The 27353-nt window shown below is 40.2% G+C and overlaps 1 protein-coding gene across 2 annotated transcripts in view; it reads left to right on the top strand.

The window, feature by feature from the left end:
- oplah (5-oxoprolinase, ATP-hydrolysing) overlaps positions 1-27078 on the top strand; it is a 69804-nt gene extending 42726 nt beyond the window's left edge. Inside the window, exons 16-28 of one of the 2 annotated variants that reach the window (XM_061922015.1) lie at positions 1614-1726; positions 1847-1998; positions 2074-2234; positions 2540-2641; positions 2713-2887; positions 8442-8626; positions 8700-8846; positions 15455-15589; positions 15688-15837; positions 15908-16065; positions 17694-17854; positions 17928-18025; positions 21513-27078. In XM_061922015.1, coding sequence (XP_061777999.1) covers positions 1614-1726; positions 1847-1998; positions 2074-2234; positions 2540-2641; positions 2713-2887; positions 8442-8626; positions 8700-8846; positions 15455-15589; positions 15688-15837; positions 15908-16065; positions 17694-17854; positions 17928-18025; positions 21513-21662 — 1887 coding nt within the window. In that variant the 3' untranslated portion in view covers positions 21663-27078. Of the gene's footprint in view, positions 1-1613; positions 1727-1846; positions 1999-2073; positions 2235-2539; positions 2642-2712; positions 2888-8441; positions 8627-8699; positions 8847-15454; positions 15590-15687; positions 15838-15907; positions 16066-17693; positions 17855-17927; positions 18026-21512 lie in introns of those variants that run through there. The other variant, XM_061922016.1, reaches the window with a different exon arrangement.
- The last annotated feature ends 275 nt before the right edge of the window (positions 27079-27353 follow it).

Below are 27353 nucleotides of genomic sequence, written 5' to 3'. Positions count from 1 at the left end.
CAACTCATATGGAAACGGGGTTTGTATATATTGAATTTGATATCTAAATCGGTGTTTCGAAACTTAAGGTATCATTATTTTGATGTGGCAGACAACACTAATAGCTTTTTTCGATAAAGCAGCTAAAATTAATTTATTCCGCGGTCATTTCCGGAACCAATTAACAGCGATAAATGCGTGATTACTGTATGTGTTCATTTTAAACAGCGTTGTAACACAAATGAGTTTATCACCATCAACATTTTGAAGCGCATGCAGAAGTAGATCAACCTGATTCATGCTGACCACTCGGGATACCTCAATGCAGCTAGTGCCATCCAGTGTCGACAGCCACAACTGTTTTTTTTCGGGGGGTTTTGTTGTTTTTTTGTCCTGTCCAGCTTCTCAGGCGAATCATATAGTTGATGTAGATGCCCATATCGCCTATTCAGATTAACTTTACAAAAGAGAAATGTAGGATACTTCTCTTGTTGCTTTATTTGTATTTGACTTTATTAAATGCCCATCCATCCATTTCTACCCTTTATTCCCTTTTGGGGTCTCGGGGGGCGCCGGCGCCTATCTCAGCTACAATCGGGCGGAAGGCGGGATACACCCTGGACAAGTCGCCACCTCATCGCATGACTTTATTAAATGGATTTATATTTTTATTTGGTGCAGTCGGGCCGGATCAGGAGGGGATAGAAAGAGGGGAAAAAAGGAAGACAGAGGGGGAAATTGTGGGGACAAGAGGGACATAAGACAAAGAGACAACAACAACAGCAAACACAACAACAACAACAACAGAACAACATCAGCAAATAAGATATGTACAAATCTGATGGTAAAAGTGATAGCACAGAAGCAGTTAGCGAAATAAATAATACAGAAATGACAATGAACATTTTTTCACTACAAATTGAGCAATACAAATACCAATAGCAATAGCACTTTTGATAATGAATAATAATAATAATAATAACCTCTATTATCAACATTACAATTGTTCAAATGCAACAATGCATACGTGTAATGATAATTTGAAATACAAAAGAAAGCAAAAAATGGAGGGGAAGAAAGAGAAACCAACTATATTAACCTTGTAGATTGCTGTAGTAACTAGAGGTGAAGCTTTGTCAGTGTGCCATGTGTTACCCACAACTGTTCATGCCAGTCTTTTTTGACCTAGCGCTGATTAGAGACTAAGAGAGAAATTTTAATTTGTTTTATTTAAATTTTTTATGATTACACTAAAATAATATTTTGGAAATAACTGAGTGAGTTTGCATGTTCTCCCCGTGAATGCGTGGGTTCCTTCCGGGTACGCCAGCTTCCTCCCACTTCCAAAGACATGCACCTGGGGATAGGTTGAGTGGCAACACTAAATGGTCCCTAGTGTGTGAATGTGAGTGTGGATGTTGTTTGTCTCTCTGTGTTGGCCCTGTGATGAGATGGCGACTTGTCCAGGGTGTACACCGCCTTCCGCCTGATTGTAGCTGAGATAGGCGCCAGCGCCCACCGCAACCCCAAAAGGGAATAAGCGGTAGAAAAATGGATGGATGGATGGATGGGTGGAGCATTCAAATTTATTTAGAGCAAAACAACAAAGTTAGATAACATGTGTTTTGTCATAGATGACAAAATGCTACTTTGAGGATGGTTACCATGACACCGCCGTGTATCTGTGGGAGGAGCTTCTTTGTGGTCATAGCATCCAGGGACCAGCCATCATCATTGACAAGAACAGGTGCAGGCTAATGCTTTTGATTTAGAGTACCATTTACAAAGAGATGTTTATAATAATTTGCTATGATACGGTAGAACCGATATAATAAAAAGTTCCAATTGTTTTGTGCCACCTCATCAGCACCATTCTGGTGGAGCCCTGCTGTGAGGCTTCCCTGACAGAAGGGGGTGACGTGTCCATGATGGTGAGCGCGGACCCTCACTGTGCAGTGGGCACAGAGCTCAACACCGTGCAGCTTTCCATTTTTTCCCACCGTTTCATGAGCATAGCAGGTTGGCAAAAATAAAAAGTACATCTGCAAAGAGTCAAATCCTCACCATTTGTGGTCCAACTTTGTGCTTCTTTAGAACAGATGGGCAGAGTTCTCCAAAGAACTTCCATCTCCACCAACATTAAGGAGCGTCTGGACTTCTCCTGCGCTGTGTTCGGACCAGATGGCGGTCTGGTGTCGAACGCGCCCCACATTCCAGTGCACCTGGGGGCCATGCAGGAAACTGTCCAGTTCCAGGTGTGGATCCGTAAAAGTCATACCAAAGACGATAAAAATGGGACCCAATACCTCCATGCTTGGCACTCAGAATCAAGGATCGGAATTGGGGGTTAAATCACCAAAATCATTCCAGAGCGCGGCCACCGCTGCTGCTCACTGCTCCCCTCGCTCCCACGGGGTGGAACAAAGGGATGGATCAAACGCAGATAGTAATTTCACCACACCTAGTGTGTGTGTGACTATCAGTGGTACTTTAACTTTAACTTTAACTAATGGAATCCAAGCAGTGAACCGAAAATATCAACTCCTTTTTTTCTGTTTAGATCAGATCAATGGAGGGGAATCTGAAAGAAGGGGACGTGATCCTGAGCAACCACCCATGTGCCGGCGGCAGCCACCTTCCCGACCTCACAGTCATCACACCAGTCAGTCAGCGTTCTTGGAATCTCTTTCTTCGCTTCTTTAAAAGCATAGCTAACACTCTTTTGATTCCCAGGTGTTTAGAGAAGGTGTCAGCGGACCGGTGTTCTTTGTAGCCAGCAGAGGGCACCATGCAGACATTGGAGGCATCACTCCTGGATCTATGCCGCCGCACTCCACCTCCCTGCAGCAGGAGGGCGCTGTCTTCATTTCCTTCAAACTGGTCACTGGTGGTGTCTTTCAAGAAGAAGGTATGATGTGTGGCGGGCCAAATGAGACCAAATGTAATCAATTAATTAATCTTTAAAGAATTTCTTAAATGTGTCATTAATTATAATTGGAATTAAATGCATAAATGTGTCATTCATTTATTTAATGTAACATTTAATGTTATCCTTGAATATATTGATGTCAATCCATGATTTTATTATTTATTTATTAATGTATTCATTAATGACACATGTAAGTAATTATTTAACAATTTAGTTTGTTTAATTGTGTCTCATTTGGCCCTTGTCAGTGCTTACCGAATTATTTTGTTTGCAAACTCACCAATCAAAGTCAGTGGGCGATGCAAACACAAATCGAGTTCAATCATTGGAAGTTCAACTGCCATGTAACCAATCAAGTTAGGATCCGCTTACTGACTTTGATGGGTGAGTTTGGTCGGGACAAAATCAAATATGTCTTTATTTTATATGTGTGCATATATATATATATATATATATATATATATAAGGGGTGTGGGAAAAAATCGATTTGAATACATTGTGCGATTCAGAATCGATTATAATTTTTAAAAAATCGAATTTTTTTTTTTTTTTCCATCAATCCAACAAACCACGACACAGCAATACCATAACAATGCAATCCAATTCCAAAACCAAACCTGACCCAGCAACACTCAGAACTGCAATAAACAGAGCAATTGAAAGGAGACACAAACACGACACAGAACAAACCAAAAGTAGTGAAACAAAAATGAATATTATCAACAAAAGTATCAATATTAGTTAAAATTTCAGCATAGCAGTGATTAAAAATCCCTCATTGACATTATCATTAGACATTTATAAAAATTTAAAAAAAGAACAATAGTGTCATAGTGGCTTACACTTGCATCGCATCTCATAGCTTGGCAACACACTGTGTCCAATATTTTCACAAAGATAAAACAAGTCATATTTTTGGTTCGTTTAATAGTTAAAAATAATTTACATCATTGCAATCAATTGATTAAACATTGTTTTTTTACAATTATAAAAGCTTTTTTTTTTTTGAAATCTACTACTCTGCTTGCATGTCAGCAGACTGGGGTAGATCCTGCTGAAGTCCTATGTATTGAATGAATACAGAATCGTTTTAGAATCGAGAATCGAATCGAATCGAAAAATCAATATATATTATCGAATCGTGACCCCAAGAATCGATATTGAATCGAATTGTGGGTTTTCCAAAGATTCGCAGCCCTAATATATATATATGTATATATATATATATATATATATATATAATAAATAAATAAATTAAATAAAAATTATATATATATATATATATATATATATATATATATATACATACATATCATATACATGTATGTTTGTATATGTATGTATGTATATATATATATATATATATTACATACATGTAGATGTATGTATGTATGTAGATATATGTTTTTATACTGTATATGTATGTTTATTTATAAATATTTATTTATACATACATATTCATTTATATAAACAGTATATATACACTGTATGTGTGTGTGTGTATATATATATATAATATATATACTGTATATATGTACAGTATATATACTGTGTATATACACACAGTATATATCTATATTCTATATATATTATATAAAGTATGTATATATAGAGAGAGTATAATATATACACATGTATACATATATGTGTGTGTACTCGTTATCTGTATAAAAGACACCTGTCCACAGCCTCAAACAGTCAGACTCCAAACTCCACTATGGCCAAGACCAAAGAGCTGGCGACGAACACCAGGAAAAGAATTGTAGACCTGGACCAGACTGGGAAGAGTGAATCTACAATAGGCAAGCAGCTTGGTGTGAAAAAATCAACTGTGTGAGCAATTAACAGGAAATGGAAGACATACAAGACCACGGATAATCTCCCTCGATCTGGGGCTCCACGCAAGATCTCATCCCGTGGGGTCAAAATGATCATGAGAACGGTGAGCAAAAATCCCAGAAACACACGGGGGGACCTGGTGAATGACCTGCAGAGAGCTGGGACCAAAGTAACAAAGGTTACCATCAGTAACACACTACACCGACAGGGAATCAAATCCTGCAGTGCCAGACGTGTCCCCCTGCTTAAACCAGTGCATGTCCAGGCCCGTCTGAAGTTTGCCAGAGAGCACATGGATGATACAACAGAGGATTGGGAGAATGTCATGTGGTCAGACGAAACCAAAATATAACTTTTTGGTATACACTCAACTCGTCGTGTTTGCCGGAAGAAGAATACTGAGTTGTATCCCAAGAACACCATACCTACTGTGAAGCATGGGGGTGGAAACATCATGCTTTGGGGCTGTTTTTCTGCTAAGGGGACATGACAACTGATCCGTGTTAAGGAAAGAATGAATGGGGCCATGTATCATGAGATTTTGAGCCAAAACCTCCTTCCATCAGTGAGAGCTTTGAAAATGAAACGTAGCTGGGTCTTCCAGCATGACAATGATCCCAAACACACCACCTGGGCAACGAAGGAGTGGCTTGGTAAGAAGCTTTTGAAAGTCCTGGAGTGGCCTAGCCAGTCTCCAGACCTCAAGCCCATAGAAAATCTGTGGAGGGAGTTGAAAGTCCGTGTTGCTTGGCGACAGCCCCAAAAACATCACTGCCCTCGAGAAGATCTGCATAGAGGAATGGGCCAAAATACCAGCTACCGTGTGTGCAAACCTGTTAAAGACCTATAGTAATCGTTTGACATCTGTTATTGCCAACAAAGGTTATATTACAAAGTATCGAGTTGAATTTTTGTTATTGGCCAAATACTTATTTTCCGCCATAATTTACAAATAAATGATTTAAAATCCCTACAATGTGAATTCCTGGATTTTTTTTTCTCATTCTGTCTCCCACGGTTGAAGTGTACATATGATGAAAATTGCAGACCTCTGTACAGACCTCATCTTTTTAAATACACAAATGGTGCAACTGGACACATCCTCAGTGATGTAACCTAGGATCACAGGGGGTTTCGGGTCTTTCAACAATCAGACCCCTCCCTTAGGCGACCTAGCCAAGGTTGATCAGGCCCCAGCCTGTGTCCAGGTAGCGCTACTGCCCTACATGCCACACCTCTCCCCTCCTGATCCACAGCCACCTTGATGCCACTTCTGCTGCATCTGTGGCTAACTTCATGGCCCTTTGCTGGCTGGCCCCTGTGATGCCAAGCATTCAGTCGGCCCTGCAGAGAGATTTTCCCACAAACCCTCGCCATCCCACTTCAACGGGCCGGCACATCGCTCGCCACTATTCCACAAGCTGAGAGTACTTTGTGCTCGTCCTCTCATTGGCCTCCTCCATACGGTCCTCCCAAGGCACTGTGAGCTCCAGGAGGATTACCTACTTGGAGGCCACTGAGGTGAGTACAATATCTGGCCTTAGTGTTGTTTTGACAACCACGTCAGGGAACTGCTTTCCCAGATCAACTGACAGCTCCCAGTTGCGTGCTGTTGCCAACAGACCAGAAGAGGTGTTCCGGGCAGCAGGTGTTGACTTCTCCCCAGCTCTGATGAAAGCGGTGCTTTTCACTGGGCGGAGCCTCTTGCTATGACTGACTCCCCTGCAGATGGTATCAGCTATGGCTTTCAGGACCTGGTCATGTCGCCAGCGAAACCGCCTTTCACCCAGGGCTTTTGGACAACAGTTTAGGATGTGCTCCAAGGTTCCTCTCCTCTGACAGAGGGGGCAACCTGGTTTATCCACCTTTCCCCAGGTGAAGAGGTTGGATGGACTTGGCAGCTCGTCGTAGACCGCTTGGATCAAGAACTTCATTCGATGGGGTTCGGCTTTCAAGAGCTCGGTCCATGTGACTTTATGCTCTGCTGCTTGTTCCCATCTCGTCCAGGCGTCCTGTTGCCGCATTCCCGCCATCTGGCAGGCCCGCCTTTCCTCAACTCCTGCTTGCACCTCCTCGAGGATCAGTGACCTCTTCTTTTTCTTCTGCGCCTTATCATAGCGAGGTGTTCTTCTGCTACCTAAGCCAGATTTCCCCTGCGCCACTGTTCACATCAACACCTTTTGCCGTAGCCTTGCCTCTGCGACATCCACAGCCTCGACAGCTCTCCACTTCCGCCCCGTCCTGACTTCAATCCCAGCCAGTGCAACCTTTGGGTCACTGGACTCCCGCTATTTTTTAGCTCCCTGGACTGTGTCACCATGAACTCCTCGCTCAGGCTACTGATGGAGAGCTTCAGCTTGTTATTGTGCCCGTATAGAGCAATGCTGCTCAGGCTTCGCGGCAGTCTTAGCCACCTGCGCAGGAACCTACTGACCCTCATCTCAAAGCCTTCCACCATTGAAATGGGGACTTCGTACACCATGAGGGGCCAGAGGATCCGAGGGAGAATCCCGTGCTCGTAAATCCCGGCCTTGAACTTGCCAAGAAGACCAGACTTATCCACCACGGTCAGCCAGGTCTCCAGGTCTTGGTTGGTCGATTTTGTGGAGGCTGCGTCTCTCAGGCTGCAATTAAACACCTTACCCAAGCTCTTCACAGGTTCCTCGGTGAGTGATGGTATTTTGGTGGTGCCAAGTGAGAAGCAGAAATTGCCAGTGACCTTCCCTTTCCTTAGCACTAGGGACCTCGACTTGGCTGGCTTGAAGTTCATGCGAGCCCAGGAAATCACCTCCTGAAGGCCATTCAAGATCCACCTGCAACCTGGGACAGATGTAGTGGTCACTGTCAGGTCGTCCATGAAGGCTCGAATGGGTGGCTGTCGGACTCCAGACCTGGAAAGGGGCTCTCTGCACTGAACTTCCGCAGACTTCACCAGTATGTTCATGGCGAGTGCAAAGAGGATGACTGAGATTGTACAGCCAGTGATGATCCCCTTTTCAAGCCTCTGCCAGTCGGAGGTTGTTTTTCCGGAGGAGACTCTTAGATGGAAGTTGGCATAGTAGTCCAGAATGAGGTCTCTGAACTTCTTTGGATTGTGATGCCGATTCTGTGCCTCTTAGACTAGGTTGTGGGGTATGGATTCATAGGCATATGCGAGGTCCAGCCACAGAACAGCCTCGTTCTCCCTGGCTTCCCTGATGAAGTGGAAGAACTTGCACAATCGGCGGCTGACTAAATACATTTTTGCCGCACTGTACATATATATATATACACAATATTCATGTATGTGTCTACGTATATATATATATATATATATATATATATATATATATATATATATATATATATATATATATATATATATATATATATATACACATATTTTGTTTGTTTGATAGGGAAAAATAAGAGAATAAACAAAATGAAAAAAATATTAAAGAATTAGGACTTTTAGATGTTAAATGTGAAAATAAATATTAAAAAAAAATACTCTTCTTTCATTGAATATCTATTAAAAAACACTAGCGCTCCCTCCTTTTTTTCAGTAATATGCTTCTTCATTTGTCCTAATTTAGAGGTACTTGAAGACTTTATGACAATGCTGGTAACAATTATTGAATGAGGCAAAACTTATCTGCACTTTATGTCCGCAATGCTTTTCCATCCAATTTCTCATTGACCGCCTCCTTTTCAGCTGTAACGGAGGCCCTGATGGCTCCGGCCCAATACCCAGACTCCTCTGGGACACGGAATCTCCACGACAACCTGTCCGACCTGCGGGCTCAGGTGGCAGCCAATCAGAGAGGCAGCCAGCTGGTGGGGGAGTTGATCGACTGCTACGGGCTCGCTGTGGTTCAGGCTTACATGGGCTACATCCAGGTAGCAAGGACTGACACGATAATATTTTGGCCAGGCTCAAAGTAGCGCTGATGGCAACCGGTGTGTATTACAGAGTAATGCTGAGCTGGCGGTGAAGGACATGCTGCGAGACTTTGTGCGTCGTCGACGGCAACAGACAGGCTGCTTGGAGGTGGAGTCGGAGGATTTCATGGATGATGGCACTCCAATCCGACTGCGGGTTCAGATTAATGAAGAAGAGGTGATAATCTGTCAATGGTCAATGCAGTGGTTTACACAAGTGTGAATGAAAAAGGTCTGCATGGATGTTAAGTGTTTAGTTGCCACAACCAAAACAACATTGCATTGCAGTGGCATTAATCCAGCAAATTGTACTTTTACTACTTTGCTATTAGTGCGGTATTTTTTAAAGCCACCTCATCATCAACTGGCCTGGCATTTGTTCATTTTCCATACTCTGAAGCTACAAACAAAGGCTACATATTTTGTGTTCATCACATCTTCCTAAACATAAATACAAGATTCTTGTGCGCGGACAAAGTTTTTTGAGTAAAAAACGTAACACCAGGAAGCTACGACATTTCTGACGAATGCTGAAATATCAGCCGAAACTGTCCGCCGTGTGCATGCCAGATCAGAAGACGGCAAAGTCACTTTGTAAATAAATGCTTACAAACACTTTTTATTTTCCCCGCACTTAAAATAGTCTTGAATAAGGGATGTTCTAATCAGGGTTTTAAGCTTCCGATACCGATCATCCATGAGCGAGATCAGCCGATACCAATACCGACCGCATGTTAACTGTACATTTTTCCATATATTTAGTGTGGTATTGACGGTTGAACAATATTTCAACTAGTTCCTTATTGTCTTTAATTACATACAATTTTTTTATTAAAAAACAAAGTTAACAGTACACAATAGCTAAACAAAAGCCAAAACTACTATCTAATAGTCATTTAAATCATTTAGGTTTTGCTTTCAAAGTCCTCCTGTGCCCAGGGAAGTATTCGTAATCATTTGTAAACATGAATAAAAACGACAACAAAATAATGGCGACAATGGAGATATCTATTTACTTACTCTTTTATCAATCATATACTACCCTTAATATCGACACCACCAATTAAGGGATTGATTTGCCTTCCTTTTGTGCATAACAACCAACAGTTGTTATATTATCCTCTCTCCAGACTCGTATTATTCTACTTGCTAATATAGGCTTACTTTCCTGGATTGCACTCCATGTTTAGTTGTAAGAAACTATAAAATGCAATGTATTTGCTGTAATGAAGGTGATTATTATTCATTTAAAGGAGCGGCCCTACACCGTGTGTTGCGACACATAATTAGCTGCTAGCCTCTTGAAAAAAAAGATATATAATATAATATGTGTATATATATTTATATATATATATAATATATTTAAAACATAGATAGTGTCAGTCAGGAGGATTGGTGTGTGTGATCGGCGTTAAAAGACAAAAATTGTTAATAGTTCGTAGAGGGATTTTATTGGAGTGGAAATCACAGTTTGCCCCAAAGGGTTCCCTATGGCTTAAGAACCTCATATTTTTCTTAGATTTTGAGAAAATTTGATCTAGCCTGAGGGGTACACCAAAACAATTTGACCTCCCCTCGGGCTGCACAATTAGTTACATACACTATATTGCCAAAAGTATGGCCACCTGCCTTGACTCACATGTCAACTTGAAGTGCTATCCGATTCCTAACCTGTAGGGTTCAATATGATGTCAGTCCACCTTTTGCAGCTATTACAGCTTCAACTCTTCTGAGAAGGCTGTACACAAGGTTGCAGTGTGTGTTTATAGGAATTTTCTACCATTCTTCCAAAAGCGCATTGGTGAGGTCACACACTGATGTTGGCCGAGAAGACCTGGCTATCAGTCTCTGTTGTAATTCATCCCAAAAGTGTTCTATCAGGTTCAGGTCGGGACTCTGTGCAGGCCAGTCAAGTTCATCCAAACCAGACTCTGTCATCCTTCTCTTTATGGACCTTGCTTTGTGCACTGGTGCACAGTCATGTTGGAAGAGTGAGGGGCCTGCTCTAAACTGTCCCACAAGGTTTGGAGCATGGAATTGTCCAAATTGTTTTGGTATCCTGGAGCATTCAAAGTTAATTTCACTGGAACTAAGGGGCCAAGCCCAACTCCTGAAAAAAGACCCCAAACCATAATTCCTCCTACACCAAATTTCACACTCGGCACAATGCAGTCGGAAATGTACCCTTCCCCTGGCAACCCCCAAGCCCAGACTCGTCCATTAGGTTGCCAGATGGAAAAGCGTGATTCATCAGTCCAGATAACACGTCTCCACTGCTCTAGAGTCCAGTGGCGACATGCCCTACACCAGTGGTCCCCAACCTTTTTGTAGCTGCGGACCGGTCAACGCTTGATAATTTTTCCTGCGGGGGTGGGGGGAATTCTTTCTTTTTTTGGGGGGGGGGGTCATGAAAAGAGAGGTGTTTTTGGGTTAGTGCACTAATTGTAAGAGTATCTTGTGTTTTTTATGTTGAGTTAATAAAAATAAAAAATAAAAATTATTCTGCGGCCCGGTGGTTGGGGACCACTGCCCTACACCACTGCATCCTAGGCTTTGAATTGGACTTTGTGATGGATGGCTTAGATGAAGCAGCTCAGCCATGGAAACCTACTCCATGAAGCTCTCTGCAGACTGTACGTGGGCTAATTGGAAGGTCACATGAAGTTTGGAGCTTTGTAGCAACTGATTGTACAGAAAGTCAGCAACCTCTTTGCACGATGCGCTTTACCATGAATTGATTAACGTGGACTCCGACTTAAACAAATTAAAAAACTTATTTGGGTGTTACCATTTAGTGGTCAATTGTACAGAATATTTACTGTACTGTGCAATCTACTAATAAAAGTTTCAATCAATCAATCAATCAAAGCATCCGATGACCCCTCTCTGTCAGTTTACGTGGCCTACCACTTCGTGGCTGAGTTGCAGTTGTTCCCAAACTCTTCCATTTTCTTATAATAAAGCCGACAGTTGAGGTTGGAATATTTAGGAGCGAGGACATTTCACGACTGGATTTGTTGCACAGGTGGCATCCTATGACAGTTCCACGCTGGAAATCACTGAGAGCGGCCCATTCTTTCACACGTTTGTAGAAACAGTCTACATGCCTAAGTGCTTGATTTGATACACCTGTGGCCGGGCCAAGTGATTAGGACACCTGATTCTCATTATTTGGATGGGTGGCCAAATACTTTTGGCAATATAGTGTAGCTCAATTAAAGACACTGTAGGATAAATGTGACACTCTGTTGGACAATGAACCTTTCCACTTACCTCAACTCTTTATTATTGTTGTTGTTGTTTTAATTCAGTGACACTTCTCTTTATGTTTGGGATTTTTATTTTTGTTGTTACTTTTTTTTCCTTTTAGTCAGTTCATGTGAATCTCTATATGCTAATGGTGAAGAGGAAGGCAGTACATTGCTACCCACTGTAACTGGAATGTAGGACAGTGGGTGGGAGGGGGTCTTATTATTTTACGTGTATTATTTTTTTATTTTTTTCAAATTTTTGTAATTTTTTTTAGGGGGGCTGTTTTCTCAGTACCTTTATTAGGATTTCGTTATCAAATGAATAAATAACTAAACATTTTTTTTAATAATAATAATAACAGACATAGATCAACAATGGTCAGTCACATACTTTTCACGAAAAGCGGCCGATCGATCGGCGCGGCCCTATTTTTAAGTTAAAGTTAAAGTACCCATGATTGTCACCAGGGCCTGAAGTTAACTTTTTTGGCCACCAGCCACTGTGGGCAGGTGGATTTTGAAATCCACCTGCCACAGTGGTTTTTTACCAGCCAACATTTTCTGTGCCTAAAATAAAGGTGAACGACTCAGAAAATACATACGAATGGGTCTTGAATTTGTACAGAATACACATCAAAGTGCTGTCGAGTTATTAACCAACTTAATCTCATTATTGACTAGACCTAAATTGTACTTACTCGCACATCCACACGTAGTCAGAGAAAGGTCTCATCTTCTTTCCAATTGCGTGTATGTTCCGAAAGAGGAGCTTCATCTTCTCCAACTGCGCTGTTTTCATTGAGGTCAGTGCCTTGACCGCAGCTATCAGCTCTGGGGGAGCCGTCTTCCCCACTTTACAGTTGATCGTTTGCATGTGGCTTTTTGACTACTCGTGGTCCTTAAATGCCTCTAACTTTAAGTTTTTTGTCCCGATTACAAATGGGTTTGATTTCGCTTTCTCCGAGGCATACATACGGCAATCCTGAGAGTACATGTTGTGACGTCGTAGACCAGCCAGTCGCGAACCTCGCCATCCCCGCTTACTTTCCACCAGGGGCGTCGCCAGACATATTTCAGTGGGGCACGTGCCCCACTGTTGATCTGCAGTGCCCCAGTAAAAATTTCACCATTAAAAAAAAAACGCTTCAGAGTTTTAAGTCTACATAACATAGACAACAGCGCACATACTACTTAGTATGGTAATTGATTGCTACTGTATTCACTCCACGAAACAGTGAGCATATGGCTACTTAATATGGTAATTTATTCACGTGTGGATCGAGACTTCGGTTGAGAGAGAGAGTGAGAGAGAGAGAGAGAGAGGGGGGGATGCGTATCACTGCGTGAGGTAGGTGACGTTAGCCAACAACAATTTGTTAATTACATTATTTTGATTTTGATTTGACTCAAACTGTAACTCCTAGATGGATATCAGAAAGTTATTCGCCCGCAGCAATGAAGAAGCAGCGAGGAGTGAGAGATGTAAGTGAAGTCCTAGCTAGCTAGGCAACATCATTGTCTTAAGTTGATGCTAAGTTAGCTAACGTTATTCCTTGTATCAAGACAAACATTCATTTGCTGTACGAGCTGTCGGGGGAATTTCCAATGAACATGAAACATAATGTTGGTTATTGTCAGCTGGTTCTGCATCAATGATGATTTGGAGTAAGCATGTGTGAGTTGAGTGCTTCTCAAATGGTTTATCTTCAGGAATATCATCAAGTCGTGAGCCAAATTTTTAAATCATTCAAGTTTATTTCACAGAAAAATAGCACAGTAGACTTGTCTTGTTAATCGGTGTGACTTTGACTAAAATAACCTTGTTTTGTCACCAGAAAAATGGCTACAGCTAAAGCATCTGGTTTTGTTTCCAGAAAAAATAGTAACATTTCTGTATTTGTTTTCAGAAAGATGGCTAAAAATATAGGGTTTTGTTGCCCCATTTAGATTTGTTTTAAATATATTTCCATGTCTGTCCTGAGTCCTCCTCCAACTTGTTAGTCGGTTTGCCTTTTGCTAAAATACTCACTAATAGTCACTAGAAAAAAGGCTGAAATAATCTGGTTTTGTTGCCACAATTTGATTTTTTTCTCCCTAAACTTTTTTTTTTCATGCACACATCTGACTGAAAATGACACACAATCCACTTTTATGTCACGACCCAGCAGTTGGGAACCGCTTGTCAACTGTATAACAGTTACTGTAATATTTCCATGTCTGTCCAGAGTGATTGACCACTTTGCAAAAATGAAAACGAGACGTTCCAGTTTACTTCTCAGAAAATGATTCCCTGAACAGACACACAACAGTTGTTCATTTATTCTACTACTGTGGCTTTATTGTTTTGTGTATATTTTACAGTTTTGTGTATCTGAAATAGGATTAGCCACATTGCCAGAAATGGAAATTAAATAATATAAAAGAACCCAGAGATTTAGGGGTGCTTTATTTTTTGTTTTACTTTTGTAGATGTTAAATTTGCAGATGATTACTGCAATATATATTTCAAAAAGAATGATTGCTCTTCCTTTTTGCTTTTACCAGTAGCAGTTCAGAAGTCTGGAGTAAAAAAGTGCACAAGTAGGTCAAATGCATTAGTTAATTTCAGGTGGTTAATCAAAGATCCATACAACATAATCTGATATGATTTCATAGTTTAAAGCACTATTTATGTATTTTTTATGATAAATAAGTGCTAAAAATGTTTTTGCTTGCGCGCTTTGCACGCTCACATGAATTATTTGTGCCCCAGGTGTGCCCCAGTACAGTATTACGTCTAGTGATGCCCCTGCTTTCCATTTCGTATTAAAACGTCTTTTTTTTTTTTTTAATCGTCTTCGTCCTCCTTTTGTTGGCCTGTTGAAGCCGGCGCTGGCCTCTTCGCGCCAGCGATACGCCGCCACATTTTGGTTTTAAAATCCAAGAAAATGGCGCGGGGATTTGCTTAGAACACACAACACACATAGGCTACCTGATTGGTCAACAACACACCACACTTGCTCAGTGTTGTGTTGTGTTATTGGCTACCCGCCATTGTGGCAGGTAGATTGACGGTTTCATCCGCCAATCACAAAAGTTACCCGCATTTGGCGTGTGGGCGGGTGCCAATTTCATGCCCAGATTGTCACACACACATTCTCTGCATTTGACCAATTACCCTTGATCACCCCCTGGGAGGTGAGGGGATCAGTGAGCAGCAGCAGTGGCCGCGCCCGGAAATCCTTTTTGGTGATTTAATCCCCAATTCCAAACCTTAATGCTGAGTATCAAGCAGGGAGGTAATGGATCCCATTTTTATACTTTTTAATATTTTTTGGTTATTTATGTGCAAGTTAAACATGTTTTAGACTCTAGGAGTGCGGCAAATGTTCACGTAGTCCGCCATTGTTGTTTTGGTTGTGGCTTATTCACAAATGTTCACAAAACTTCCTTCTGACACAATTTTGTGCTCCGAAATGATCAGTTAAGAATGGTGTTGTGTTAATGTACCCTAGGAAGATGTGGGTAGTTAATTGTAAAATCTTGACTGCTAAAGGGCACTGCAGTGTTTGACTTCACTGGCACAGGCACAGAGGTTTGGGGGAACTGCAACGCTCCAAGAGCAATCACCCTCTCCGCCCTCATCTACTGCCTTCGCTGCATGGTGGGACAGGACATCCCCCTCAATCAGGTTTGATGCTTTCCTCTAAAGGCTGTCAATCACAAGAGGGAACACTGTTGTCGTTGAATACACTTTTCACGTTGGTTCCCGCCTCTCTTCCCATTTAGGGCTGTCTGGCACCAATTAAAGTCACCATCCCCTCAGGCTCCATCCTCCAGCCGTCGCAAAACGCGGCAGTGGTTGGCGGCAACGTGCTCACATCCCAGAGAGTTGTTGATGTCATTTTCAAGGCGTTTGAGGTCTGCGCCGCCTCTCAGGTGAGGATGGGTAAGATTTCTTATTTTTGTTTTGTTTTAATCAACGTCTGTTTAAAAATGTTTGTCTCAGGGTTGCATGAACAACGTTTCATTTGGCAGCGAGAAGGTTGGGTACTATGAGACTGTCGCCGGGGGCGCAGGGGCGGGGCCGAGCTGGAGTGGCAGAAGTGGCGTGCACACTCACATGACCAACACTCGTATCACTGACCCTGAGATTCTGGAGAAGAGGTAAGACATTAAGACAAAAGTCATTTTTGAGTATTTAGGATCTGATTTGCTTAACCCGGGCTTCACGGTGGAAGAGAGGGTAGTGCGTCTGCCTCACAATATGAAGGTCCTGAGTAGTCAGGGTTCAATCCCGGGCTCGGGATCTTTCTGTGTGGAGTTTGCATGTCCTCCCCGTGAATGCGTGGGTTCCCTCCGGGTACTCCGGCTTCCTCCCACCTCCAAAGACATGCACCTGGGGATAGGTAGATTGGCAACACTAAATGGTCCCTAGTGTGTGAATGACCCGCTCGACATCCATTGCTTTCGGTCCCCTAGAGGGGGGGTTGCCCACATATGCGGTCCTCTCCAAGGTTTCTCATACTCATCATTGAAACCGACGTCCCTCTGGGTGTGAGATTCCTTGCCCTTATGTGGGCTTTACCCCCCCCTCTAGGGGACCGAAGCTGAGATAGGCTCCAGCAACCATTGAGACCCGAAAAGGGACAAGCGGTAGAAATGGATGGATGGATAAATATTATGTTATAGGTATAATTAAAAAATAATTGTAATTATTTTTAAAATATTAGTTTTATTTTTATTCTTCAACTCAATTAATGATTTTTGAATTAATTAAAAAAGAAAATCCATCCATCTTCTTTCGCTTAGCCGAGTTCGGGTCGCGGGGGCAGCAGCCTAAGCAGGGAAGCCCAGACTTTCCTCTCTCCCGCCACTTTGTCCAGCTCTTCCCGGGGGATCCCGAGGCGTTCCCAGGCCAGCTGGGAGAGATAGTTTTCCCAAAGTGTCCTGGGTCTTGCCCGTGGCCTCCTACCAGTCTGACGTGCCCTAAACACCTCCCTAGGGAGGCGTTCGGGTGGCATTCTGACCAGATGACCGAACCACCTCATCTGGATCCTCTCGATGTGGAAGAGCAGCAGCTTTACTTTGAGCTTCTCACCCTATCCAGTGTTTCCCGCAGGTCAGGCATCTATTTGGCGGCGATGACCAGGAAGAATGCGGAATGGGAATATAATTACAACACTTTATGTACATATTTATATGAAATTTACATATTTTTAAAATATGTAACTACAAGCTCCATTCACAGACAGAGTCCCATTCTTTTTATGAGCGGTCGAGCGAGTCAAAAGCCGAAAAAAAAATAATAATAATAATTATTTTATTTTTTGTTTTATAATTTATTTATTTTTGTATTTGTGGCGGCCATATATATATATATATATATATATATTGTATATATGTGTGTGTATATATGTATATATATATATATGTATATATATATATATATACTGTATATGTGTGTGTTTGTGTGTGTGTTTATGTATATATATACATATGTATGTATATGTTACTGTGTGGAAGTTGCAAACAGTACTTTTAATAATCAATCATTATTATGATGATTTTAGAAAATATATATAGATATATATATACATATATTTTTTTATCAAATTAATTTAAAAATCTAATATTTCAGAAAATGGGTTTTACAACAACATAATTATTTGACATGAAATTGTATTTAACATGGATTAAAAGCAACTCTGCAGGTTCCTACTAAGTGCTGCTCTCTATTCTGCCTCAATTGCTTCAAGACATGATAAATTATTGATTATTTTAATCTTTATTAGATACCCAGTGATATTGGAGCAGTTCTCCTTGCGACCCGCTTCAGGAGGTGCAGGGAAACACAGCGGAGGAGACGGTGTCATTCGCAAGCTGCTGTTCAGGGACAGAGTAGTTCTGTCTGTGCTGAGTGAGAGGAGATCCAGACGTCCCTACGGCCTCAACGGTAAACGCTTCTGACGTTTTCTTACATGCTTCATTGTTGTTATTTCACCTTGTTGTCTGTCTCTGCTGGTCAGGGGGTGAAGATGGTGCTGCGGGACTGAACCTGCTTCACAGAGCGGATGGCAGAATACTCAGTCTGGGCGCTAAGACCAGCGTCAGCCTTCAACCAGGGGTAAAGTCATCAGTATGACCTCAAATACCAATTTATTGCAAACAAACTAAACTCATAGACATAAACAGGTTTAATATTACTTTTAAGCCAAAAAACATATTCTCCTCCATCTGAATCTCCAAACTACTCATTAATCAATCTAATAGTTGAATAAGCTTTATTACAGTCTGACTGTAAAATATCCTGACTTATTTGACATTTAACACACTTAATTCATGAAAATGTTTTAAGTCAAGTTCTATTTATGGACCATTCAAAGTAAAGCCAAAAAAAAGCTAAATATCTACAATGACCATATTGAACCATTAGGCGACACTTCTTTTTCTTTTTTTCAACTGATAAAAAATTATATTTTTGAAATCAAATTCGTGTATAAAAACAGGGGTTCAGAACATTCCCAAGAGGGTGTTGTGTACAGAGAAGGGAAGGAGGCGACAACCAGGGCAGAACTGCGGTTTCACAAGCTTTATATAAACCTTTGATGATTACATGGTGTGTGTATGCTACTCTAAGTGAAAGGGTGTAGACTATGTGTAACATTAATGATGTAAATGTCACCAGGGTTTGTTGTCTGTGAGTGTTGGTTGTATCCTTCGTCGAATCAAGAGGGGCAAGGCGAAGAGGCAGTTCGTGGACAGGCAAGAGGTCGAGGGCAGGATCGAGGCAGCGTTATCTGGGTCCGAGCAGGGATGTCGTGGATTGAGGAAGACAGTCGGGAATCCGAATGGATGTCGAAAAGCAAGTCACGATCCCGGAAGGCAGGGGAGTCACTGTGGAAGACACAAGGGACATAAACCAAGGAGACACGGCGAGAGAGAGCAAAGCACAGGGGAGGGAATGCCAGACGTGATGCTTACTGGAACGTTCGCAACGTTCTGGCAAAGGTTCCTCGTGTTCGCTGGTCTTTATGCCGCTTCCGCTCATCAAATCCAGGTGTGCTGATTATAGATTATCTGCAGGCTTCGTGCTGGGGCGTGTCTGAGTGTGCTGTTAGCGCCAGCTGCCGAGGAAATGTGGGTCCGACTCTGCGCCGTGACAGAGAGATTATTTTATCCTATTAGAAAGAAAACGTAAAACAAGAAATGTATTAATTTACATTTGTATTTTTTTTTGTCAAATGATCCTCACTGTTCTGTTGGATCCACTATGGACTGGACTTTCACAATATCATGTTAGACCCGCTCGACATCCATTGCTTTCGGTCTCCCCTAGAGGGCGGGGGCTTGCCCACATATGCGGTCCTCTCCAAGGTTTCTCATAGTCATTGTCACCGACATCCCACTGGGGTGAGTTTTTCCTTGCCCTTATGTGGGCTCTGTACCGCAGATTTCGTTGTGGCTTGTGCCGCCCTTTGAGACACTTGTGATTTAGGGCTATATAAATAATCATTGATTGATTGATAAATAATAGACCAGGGGTTCTCTAACTTTCTTCACGGAGTACCACCTCAAAATTCACTTCCTCTCCAAGTACCACCATAATGACCAACATTGAAATACATTAGCGTCGAAGGCCTAAGTATTCATTAAAAACAAGTCATGGAGTTTTTATTTAACAAGTAGATTTAATATTTTGTTGCGATGAGGTGGTGACGTGTCCAAGGTCTACAACGCCTTTCCTTCCGCCTGTATGCAGCTGAGATAGGCTCCAGTACTCCCCGCAACCCGAAAGGGACAAAAGGTAGAAAATGGATGGAGGGATTTAATATTTTGTGCACTGTAGCATTACACACCGTTTGGACATTACCACTTTGTTTGACTATTTAATTAGGTGATTCTTTAACATACCTCTAAATGGAACCTGTGTACCACTAGTGTAGTTTTAGAATCCCTGTAATCAAGACCAACTTAATGCACGGGCTTACTAGAGCTGGAGCCCAGGGGCGCCCGATTTTTACGTCGGAATAAAAGGATTGGTGTTCATAGCTGTCAATCACAATTAATTCAGCTTTGTCTTGCATTTATGTACTCTCTCTCGGCTGCAATGTTTTTTTCCAGTGCTCTGAGCGGGGCTTGAACCCCCTGCTGGTGTAAGAGACCAGCGTACTACTACTGAACTAAAGCACAGGCAGTCCGTCGGATCGCCAGAACTTTACTTGAAGTAGACTGGCTTCGATCACACTCGCACAGACGTGCATGTGCCCTCTCATGAACGGAAGTATTCTTAAAATGAGTGATATTTTTTGCGTTGCTGCTGTTCTTTTGAGTAAAATCATGATTTTATTTTTATTCAAACTGTGTTTTCGGGCAGTCGGAGGGGGGTTGTTAAGGTTTGGATGGAGGGCCCCAAAAACCGCTCAACCCCGACTTAAAAAAGTCGAAAAACTTATTCGGGTGTTACCATTTAGTGGTCAATTATACGGATTATGTACTGAACTCTGCAATCTACTAATAAAAGTTTCAATCAATCAACCCTCCCTCAAGTTAAGGCAGCCCTGACTGTAATAGACAATAATATAAAAGAAGTTGTAATTCCTTAAAATGACAAAAAAGCCCAAAAGCCATTAGAAAAAAAACACTTACTATTCTGTTCTTCATTTTTGATCTGTGGTGAAAATCCAATATTATGTACAACGGAACCTCGATTTATTGGTTAATTTATATAGAAAAGTGTATATTGAAGCAATTTTTATTCATAAGAAACAACATAAACATGAAAAATGAGTTCCAGCTTGACAAAAGTCCATCTTTTAGGAAAATGTTGTACACTTTGAACACAATAAAAAAGCGCTATACATTACTGCAGTGGTTCTCAAATGGGGGTACGTGTACCCCTGGGGTTACTTGATGGTATGCTAAGGGGTACGTGAGATTTTTTTTTAAATATTCTAAAAATAGCAACAGTTCAAAATTCCTTTATGAATATATTTATTGAATAATACTTCAACAAAATATGAATGTAAGTTCATAAACTGTGAAAAGAAATGCAACAATGCAATATTCAGTGTTGACAGCTAGATTTTTTATGTGGACATGTACCATAAATATTGATGTTAAAGATTTGTTTTTTTGTGAAGAAATGTTTGGAATTAAGTTCATGAATCCAGATGGATCTCTAGTACAATCCCCAAAGAGGCCACTTTAAGTTGATGATTACTTCTGTGTAGAAATCTTCATACATAATTGAATCACTTGTTTATTTTTTAACAAGCTTTTAGTTATTTTTATCTTTTTTTCTAAATAGTTCAAGAAAGTCCACTACAAATGAGCAATATTTTGCACTGTTATACAATTTAATCAATCAGAAACTGATGACATAGTGCTGTATTTTACTTCTTTATCTCTTTTTTTCAACCAAAAATGATTTGCTCTGATTAGGGTTAACCTGAAAAAAGGTTGAGAACCACTGCATTACTGTATGGGTCAAACAAACATAACAAGGGGGCTGAAGTGGGGATGAACAGTCCCTCAATTCAGCCGACACACACACACACACACACACACACACACACTGTCACTTTACTTTGTGTTTCCGTCTCCCCCTACAGGACATGTTCTGCCTATACACTCCAGGAGGAGGGGGTTACGGGAAGGAGGACGGAAACCGAAATCCGCAGACAAAGCGCAGGCGCGTGAACGAGACTTTTCTCGAGAGAGGCAGCGTCTTTGAGTACCGCATGGCGCAAGAAGGAGTGTGACACCGCAGAGGTGGAGGAATTTAACACAAGGCATGGACGCACCCATACAGTTATAGACATACCATATGCAGTGAGACAGCGCCCACTGCTGGATCCATAGCATAACACTTTGTATTGCCACCTGCAGATAGCGTCATCAAACCACTCTCTCTTTTTAAGTAGTTACTTACGAGTTAAAGCAGAGAAAAGAAAACAGTGACTATGCGGTGGAGCGAATAAAACCACAAAAAAGTGGGAATCAACTGTAGATTTATTTTTTTCAACATTAACCAACATTAAAAAAAACATTAAAGTCAGATCTTTACAAAATTGGCATTGAAATGTATTGAAAAACAAAATGTCATAATCCATTTAAGTGCAATATATTCTTCAGGATATAGAACAAATTGAATAAACACCAACTTCATAGCCTCAATTTTAATTAAAAGTTTTTAGTGGAGGAAAAAAAATTATTGAGCCTTTTTTTTAACGAAACTATTTTTTAGGTATTAACAAAACAAGTATTTGTTGCTTTTTTGGGGAATATATTCATTTGAAATATTATATTTACTCTACGGCAGGGGTCACCAACCTTTTTGAAACTTCGAGCTACTTCTTGGGTACTGATTAATGCGAAGGGCTACCAGTTTGATACACACTTAAATAAATTGCCAGAAATAGCCAATTTGCTCAATTTACCTTTAATAAATATATAAAAATATATACACAAAAATGGGTTTTCCTGTCTGTCATTCCGTAGTTTTTTTCCTTTTACGGAAGATTTTTTGTAGAGAATAAATGATTTAAAAAAACACTTAATTGAACGGTTTAAAAGAGGAGAAAACAGGAAAAAAATGAAAATTTAATTTTGAAACATAGCTTATCTTCAATTTCGACTCTTTAAAATTCAAAATTCACCCGAAAAAAAGAAGAGAAATACTAGCTCATTCGAATCGTTTTGAAAAAATAAAAAAAATAATTTATGCAACATCATTAGTAATTTTTCCTGATTAAGATTAATTTTAGAATTTTGATGACATGTTTCAAATAGGTTAAAATCTATTCTGCACTTTGTTATAATATATAACAAATTTGACCGAGCTATATTTCTAACAAAGACAAATCATTATTTCTTCTAGATTTTCCAGAACAAACATTTTAAAAGAAATTCAAAAGACTTTGACATAAGATTCAAATTTGATTCTAAAGATTTTCTAGATTTGCCAGAATATTTTTTTTTTATTTCAATCATAATAAGTTTGAAGAAATATTTCACAAATATTCTTCGTCAAAAAAACAGAGGCTAAAATGAAGAATTAAATTAAAATGTATTCATTATTCTTTACAATAAAAAAAATATATTTTATTTGAACATTGATTTAAATTGTCAGGAAAGAAGAGGAAGGAATTTAAAAGGTAAAAGGGTATGTGTTTAAAAATCCTAAAATCATTTTTAAGGTTGAATTTTTTCTCTAAAATTGTCTTTCTGAAAGTTATAAGAAGCTAAGTAAAAAAAATGAATTTATTTAAACAAGTGAAGACCAAGTCTTTAAAATATTTTCTTGGATTTTCAAATTCTCTTTGAGTTTTGTCTCTCTTAGAATTAAAAATGTTGAGCAAAGCGAGACCAGCTTGCTAGTAAATAAATACAATTAAAAAAATATAGGCAGCTCACTGGTAAGTGCTGCTATTTGAGCTATTTTTAGAACAGGCCAGCGGGCTACTCATCTGGTCCTTACGGGCTACCTGGTGCCCGGGCACCGCGTTGGTGACTCCTGCCCTACGGTCACAGTAACTGAGGCCAACGTGACAAGTCGTACATTTAAATTAGGATGTGATTGCTAATATGTAGCCCTCGTATGCTTTGTCTTCTGGGAGGAGAGGGGGCATCCCTAAGTGGTGTGGCCCTCCTCCCTTCTTTTTTTGGGGGGGGGGGTCTGAGGAATGATGAGGGAGGACGCCCGGTGAGGGAGTGCAGGCATGCGTAGACCAGCTGATAAAGAGATAGCGACCACTGCGGAGGAAGCAGCAGGAGGTCGACGGCTGCCTGGATTTTGGATGTAAATCAGTTGTTTTGTCTTTGAGAGCTGCAAATTCCAATTGGGAACTCACGGACGATTGATCAAAGATAGTTTCCTTGTTTATGGATCACAGTTCCTGTGCTAAAGGTTACTCTTTCTAAGATGATTTGAGAATATCCAGTCTTTCTTTATCAGCTTTAAGCTTTAAAGGCTATATTTAAACGGGGATAGCAGGTCAATTTTATGTGTCATACTTGATCATATCGCGATATTGCCATATTTTTGCTGAAAGGATTCAGTAGAGAACATCGACGATAAAGTTCGCAACTTTTGGTCGCTAATAAAAAAGCCTTGCCTTTACCGGAAGTAGCAGACGATGTGGGCGTGACGTCACAGGTTGTAGGGCTCCTCACATCCTCACATTGTTTACAATTATAGCCAGCAGTAGCTAGAGCTATTTGGACCGAGAAAGCGACAATTTCCCCATTAATTTGAGCGAGGATGAAAGTTTTGTGGATGAGGACGTTTAGAGTGAAGTACTAAAAAAAAAAAAAAAAAAAAAAAGGCAAAGACTCCAGGTGGCGGCAGGCGGCGTTTTAGATGTAGTTAGACACATTTACTAGGATAATTCTGGAAGATCTCTTATCTGCTTATTGTTTTAATAGTGTTTTAGTGAGATTGTAAAGTCATACCTGAAAGTCGGATGGCTGCGGTGAACGCCAGTGTCTCTCAGAGAAGCCGATGGAGGAGCCAAGACCACAGCTGCCTTTTTGAGCTGCAGTAGGAAGTCCCATAATCCACGGAAGTCTCCGGTAAGAGCCGACTTAATATCACAATTTTCCCATCCAAAAACTTGCTGGTTGACGTGGAGAAACATGTTTGCTTGACCGCTCTGTGTTAAAGCTTCACAACAAACAAAGAAACACCGACTGTGTTTCGGTGCTAAAGGCAGCTGCAATCCACCGCTTTCCACCAACAGGATTATTCTTTATAGTCTCCATTATTAATTGAACAAATTGCAAAAGATTCAGCAACACAGAAGTCCAAAATACTGTGTAATTATGCGATGAAAAGAGACTACTTTTAGCCGTGTGTGGTGCTGGGCTAATATGTCCGCTACAACCCGAGACGTCTTGCGTACACGTCATCATTCCGCTACGTTTTCAACAAGAAACTCCGCGGGAAATTTAAAATTGTAATTTAGTAAACTAAACCGGCCGTATTGGCACGTGTTGCAATGTTTAAGATTTCATCATTGATATATAAACTATCGGACTGCGTGGTCGGTAGTAGTGGGTTTCAGTAGGCCTTTAAGCGCTGTTGTAGTAACATTGAACAAGACCAATTTCAGACAATAAACAGCCATATTTAATAAGTTTTAGGATGAAACATTCAGTTGAAGCATTTTAATCCAATAGTAGAAAAAAAAATTAAAATAAACCATTTTATTATAACATTAAAGTAGAGATGTCCAATAATGGTTTTTTTCCGATATCCGATGTTCCGATATTGTCCAACTCTTAATTACCGATTCCGATATCAACCGATACCTATATATACAGTCGTGGAATTAACACATTATTATGCCTAATTTTGTTGAGATGCCCCGTTGGATGCATTAAACAATGTAACAAGGTTTTCCAAAATAAATCAACTCAGCTTGTGGAAGAAAATGCCAACATGGCACTGCCATATTTATCATTGAAGTCACAAAGTGCATTATTTTTTTGCACATACCTCAAAACAACAGCTTGGAATTTGGGACGTGCTCTCCCTGAGAGAGCATGAGGAGGTTGAGGTGAGCAGGGGTGTGTGTATTGTAGCGTCCCAGAAGAGTTTGTGCTGCAATGGGTTCTGGGTATTTGTTCTGTTGTGTTTATGTTGTGTTGCAGTGCGGATGTTCTCCCGAAATGTGTTTGTCATTCTTGTTTGGTGTGGGTTCTCAGTGTGACGCATATTTTTAATAGTGTTAAAGTTGTTTATACGGCCACCCTCAGTGTAACCTGTATGGCTGTTGACCAAGTATGCATTACATTCACTTGAGTGTGTGAAAAGCCGTAGATATTATGTGACTGGGCCGGAAAGCAAAAGCAGTACCTTTAAGGTTTACTGGCGCTCTGTACTTCTCCCTACGTCCGTGTACACAGCGGCGTTTTAAGAAGTCATAAGTTTTACTTTTTGAAACGGATACCGATAATTTCCAATATTACATTTTGAAGCATTTATCGGCCAATAATATTGGCAGTCCGATATTATCGGACATTTCTTCTTTTAAGTTAAAAATATATTTTTCTCGATTTAAAGTTCCAATTCTTACACAAAATCATATAATAGTACAAAGAAACTGTCTAACTGGTTAAATAATCTGATTTATTTATTAACACACTTAATTCATGAAGATTTTCAAGTGAAGTTCTAATTTATGTAGCATTAAAAAGTAACCCAATAGAAAGTCATTACTAAATATCTTAAATTGCCATATTGACCCGTATATAAGACGATCCTTTTTCAAAGCGTGTTATTTTTTATTACATTTTAAAAATCCCAACAAATCAAGCTCTTAAATGACCACACTGACCTGAATATAGGACAGGCCATATTTTTGATAACTCCTCTTTAAAGACAAAATCCATGATAAAAACAAAAAGCAAGTTCTTAAATGACCATGTTGACCTGCATACAAGATGACCCTTTTCTTTTTCAAAACCTTTTTTTTTTTTTTTTTTTTCAAAAAAGAAGAACATAACCGAAGACAAAAAGAAAGCTCTTAAATCACCGTATTGACCCGAATATAAGACAGTCCTTTTTTTCCAAAACCATTAAAAAAAATAAGAAACTTGACACAGAAAGTTTTGAAATTTCAAGTTTTGAAATGACAATATTGACCCGCATATTAGCCAATCCTATTTTCCAACATTTTTAAAGACAAAATCCAAGACAAAAAACACAAAAAGCAAGCTCTTAAATAGCCATATTTAGCTGAACATAACTGTTTTCCTTTTCAAAAGCCTGTTTTTTGGGTTGTTTTTTAAGAAAAAAAGACAAAACCATATTGACTAAATATAAGACTTTTTTTTCAAAAACCTGTTTTCTCTTTAATCACCTAATTGTAAGGGTGTCAACATTTTTGGGAATGAATCATGATTTTTATTTGTTATGATTTTTAATCAATAAAAACAAATCAAAAGTCAATTTGAAAAAATATCTACACATATTTGTGTTTTATTTTTTAAATCCGTTTTGTCCATCCACTCAGGCCATGTTGTTGATGTAGATGCCCATATCCGCTGTACACATTTACTTTACAAAAGAGAAGTGTGGGATACTTCTCTTGACTTTATGAAATGTTTGGGTGGAATTTTATTAAAGGACTACTGAAATGAGATTTTCTTATTAAAACGGGGAGAGCAGGTCCATTCTATGTGTCATTCTTGATCATTTTACGATATCGCCATATTTTTGCTGAAAGGATTTAGTAGAGAACATCCACGATGAAGTTCGTAACTTTTGGCCACTAATAGAAAAGCCCTGCCTGTACCGGAAGTATGTGCGCGTGATGTCACTGGTTGCAGGGCTACACACATATTCACATTGTTTTTAATGGGAGCCACCAGCAGTAAGAGCAATTGGGACCGAGAAAGCGACAATTTCCCCATTAATTTGAGCGAGGATGAAATATTCGTGAATTAAG

This window comes from Nerophis ophidion, linkage group LG15 (assembly GCF_033978795.1).
Source record: "Nerophis ophidion isolate RoL-2023_Sa linkage group LG15, RoL_Noph_v1.0, whole genome shotgun sequence".
NCBI classification, from domain to species: Eukaryota; Metazoa; Chordata; class Actinopteri; order Syngnathiformes; family Syngnathidae; genus Nerophis; species Nerophis ophidion.
Note: the sequence above shows the minus strand (reverse complement) of the source record. Positions and strands in the feature narration are given on the sequence as shown.